General features: G+C 39.3%; 1 protein-coding gene across 1 annotated transcript; it reads left to right on the forward strand.

Annotated features, from left to right (window-relative positions):
* The first annotated feature begins 1,434 nt into the window (after positions 1–1,434).
* Positions 1,435–2,788, forward strand: LOC111805511 (dehydrin ERD14-like). Its single transcript, XM_023690620.1, has 2 exons — positions 1,435–1,868; positions 2,188–2,788. The coding sequence occupies exons 1-2, from the start codon at positions 1,581–1,583 to the stop codon at positions 2,551–2,553; spliced, it is 654 nt and encodes a 217-aa protein (XP_023546388.1). The 5' UTR covers positions 1,435–1,580; the 3' UTR covers positions 2,554–2,788.
* The last annotated feature ends 413 nt before the right edge of the window (positions 2,789–3,201 follow it).

The following is a 3,201-nucleotide window of genomic DNA, read 5'->3' on the forward strand; positions in this document are numbered from 1 at the left end:
CATACATGTGATCCTCAATTTGAAAATATCCGTTTTCAAAATATGACGCAACATCATAAATACTTCATTTGAAAAATGGTTCTCATAATGCACATGACTAACGTAAATACGTCATTAGAAAACTTATACCTAGCATTTAGGCATAAATGACAGCATAACATACCCACGTCGTAAACATCATGTCAATGGATCAAGCAAAATAATACACATCATACAATCCGCCAAACCTAGCATATAGCGTCCAACCGTTAGTTCCCCCTCGATCATAGTGTAACACGTTCTACACTTGGTTATCCAACTCATAGATGTAACTCATACACGTTTAAACTACTCACAATTGTCATTTAAATCACAAGGGAAAACCTTAATTTGTAGAAGAACCGGTGATAAGGAATCAACCCAAGGGAAATCACTATTAGTGAAGTAAGATTCAGATTACCTACTTAATCAAATATCTCAAAGTAAGAATACTTGTTTGAGATTCAAATCACTCCACAAACAAGATCGATTATGTCTAGCTTGAATGATTTTAAACATGCAAACTAAACTACATAAGATTGCAGACTAAAGGAAAGGTAAGAACACTTAGTCGTAATGATAAGGAATCACCGAAGGGAATGTAAAATTCGATTACCTTGTTGATCAAATATCTCACGACAAGAACACTTAACTGAAACTCGAATCACTCGACAAAATAGATCAATCATGTCAAGCTTGAATGATTCTAAACATGCAATCTAAAATACATAAAATTAAATAATAATAATAATAATAATAATAATAATAATCTAGAACCGANTTCACGACAAGAACACTTAACTGAAACTCGAATCACTCGACGAAATAGATCAATCATGTCAAGCTTGAATGATTCTAAACATGCAATCTAAAATACATAAAATTAAATAATAATAATAATAATAATAATAATAATAATAATCTAGAACCGACCATTGGTCTCCAATGACCTCTTAGAACGTGAGAATCTTACATAACGTACACTTCCACCGACTCTCTCATTTCCCGAACCAAACCAAATACTAACGCCTTCCCTGGGCCCCACACCTTTGCCGACCCTCAACGTTTTTATCTAATCAAGGCCGACATAACCCGGTCCCACCTCCTCATCATTCCATCTCCTTTCTCCACGTGTCTCCTTCCCATTGGCCGATCTAGAACCTTCGTACACCGTGTCCTTCTCTCTCCTACTTTCCCCTTTTGACTACTCCCACCCGCGACTACCCAAATCCACCCCACTCGCTTTCTCAGCCACCCACGTGGAGAAACCAAACACGTGTCAGCGAGTGAGTGAAGCGTGAGAGTCCGCGAGGGTGTTCATAATAAAAAAAGGCAAAAAGAAGACATTATTATTTTTTCCTCTTCTTTAAATAATTATTAAATAAATAATAAAAATAATGTATTGGGCGTTACGATCAGGCGCGTTGGATCAGCGTGGCGCGTATGGTTACACCTATAAAATGGTCCACTTGGAAACCCACTAACCCATTCATTCACTGACTCGTTCATTCACTGCTAAAAATCTGTCCTTTATTGCGATCTTGTGAACTTGAAAGCTAGCCATGGCCGACGCCGAGAACAAGAAGCTCGAGGAGGGTGCCGGCGAGGGCGCCGTCGAGGCTAAGGATCGTGGGTTGTTTGATTTCTTGGGGAAGAACAAGGAGAAGGAGGAGGTGGAGGAGAAGCCTCCTCAAGTTGTAGCTCCACCGGAGGAGGTGGTGGCTGTTAGTGAACAATTTGAGAAAATTGAGGTTTCTGAACCTCCGCCGCCGGTTCATAAGGTGGAGGAAGAAGAGAAGAAGCCTAGCTTGTTGGAGAAGCTCCACCGATCCGATAGCAGCTCTAGCTCGGTAAGTTGTAATTGATTCATCGATCTTAATGAATAATCGAATTAGAATGAATTAGTATGTTCCACGATTAATAGATCATGTGTGAATTATGCAGTCGTAATGATATGATATTGTCCAATTTGAGTATTAGCTCTGGTGGGTAGCTTTGGTTTGGGCTCACTCAACGGGACTCGTACCAATGGAGATATATTCATTACTTATGAACCCACGATCATTTACTGAATTAGTCAATATGAGACTCCCTCCCAACAATTTTCAACACTTACAATATAACACGTAATTAGAATTTGACTTCTGACATGTCGGGTATGGTTTGCAGTCGAGCGATGAAGAAGGAGAAGACGGGGAGAAGAAGAAGAAAAAGAAGAAGGGTTTAAAGGAGAAGTTGAAGGAAAAGCTCGGAGGAGGAGAAGAGGAGAAGAAGGAAGAAGCGGTCGTCATCCCGGTTGAGAAGGTAGACGACGATGCACATCCTGAGGAAAAGAAAGGGTTTCTAGACAAGATCAAGGAGAAGCTTCCAGGGCACGGCAAGAAGCCCGAGGAAGCTCCGTCGGCTCCAGAGGCACACTCCGGGGAGCCGGCGTGTCATCCCGAGGAGGAGGGGAAGGAAAAGAAGGGATTTTTGGAGAAGATCAAGGAGAAACTCCCAGGCTACCATGGTAAGGAGGAAGAGAAGTCTCATTGAAGATGATGGGTTAGCTCATAATCCATAATCATTGTGGCGTGGATTTGTTAATGATCTTATCGCTTTGGTTCCTTTCTTTTGTTGTGTTCTTTCTTTTCATGTGCATATGTATGGGATTTGCTTTAAGGTGGGGAAGGGATGGGATGTGTTTTTCTTTTCATCGTATTTAGTTCTTGTGTGTGTTCGATAATGTTTTTAAAAAAAAGTATTAATGAAGTCGTTATTTATATATATATATATATGTTCGTTTTGAATCGAATGACCTAAATCTGGTCAACTTTATCGATGTTTATGCCTATAAACGATTGTTACATGTAATTTGAATTGAGATTACGTTACTTATCTTATAAGATGATGATCGGAGTAGGTTATCTGATCTAAATAGTACAATTTTCATGCACACAAATGAGTGATGGTTGCAAGTTAGTTCATACCGATAAATACGTGCAAGGTCTAAAAATGTTTAAATCATCAATTCCGTGTGAAAATAGAATGAATTCAAATAGGGAAGCTACATACCGTAACCTAACAAGTAGTGAATAGCTTAGTCCGTTTCGACATGTCCTTAAGCTAGCCAACACGCACTAATGAGACATAATAATTTAACATGTGGTGGCCTAAGTCTTTCATCGATAAAAATATATTTTC

The sequence above is a fragment of the Cucurbita pepo genome, chromosome LG11, assembly GCF_002806865.2.
Source record: "Cucurbita pepo subsp. pepo cultivar mu-cu-16 chromosome LG11, ASM280686v2, whole genome shotgun sequence".
Classification (NCBI taxonomy): domain Eukaryota; kingdom Viridiplantae; phylum Streptophyta; class Magnoliopsida; order Cucurbitales; family Cucurbitaceae; genus Cucurbita; species Cucurbita pepo.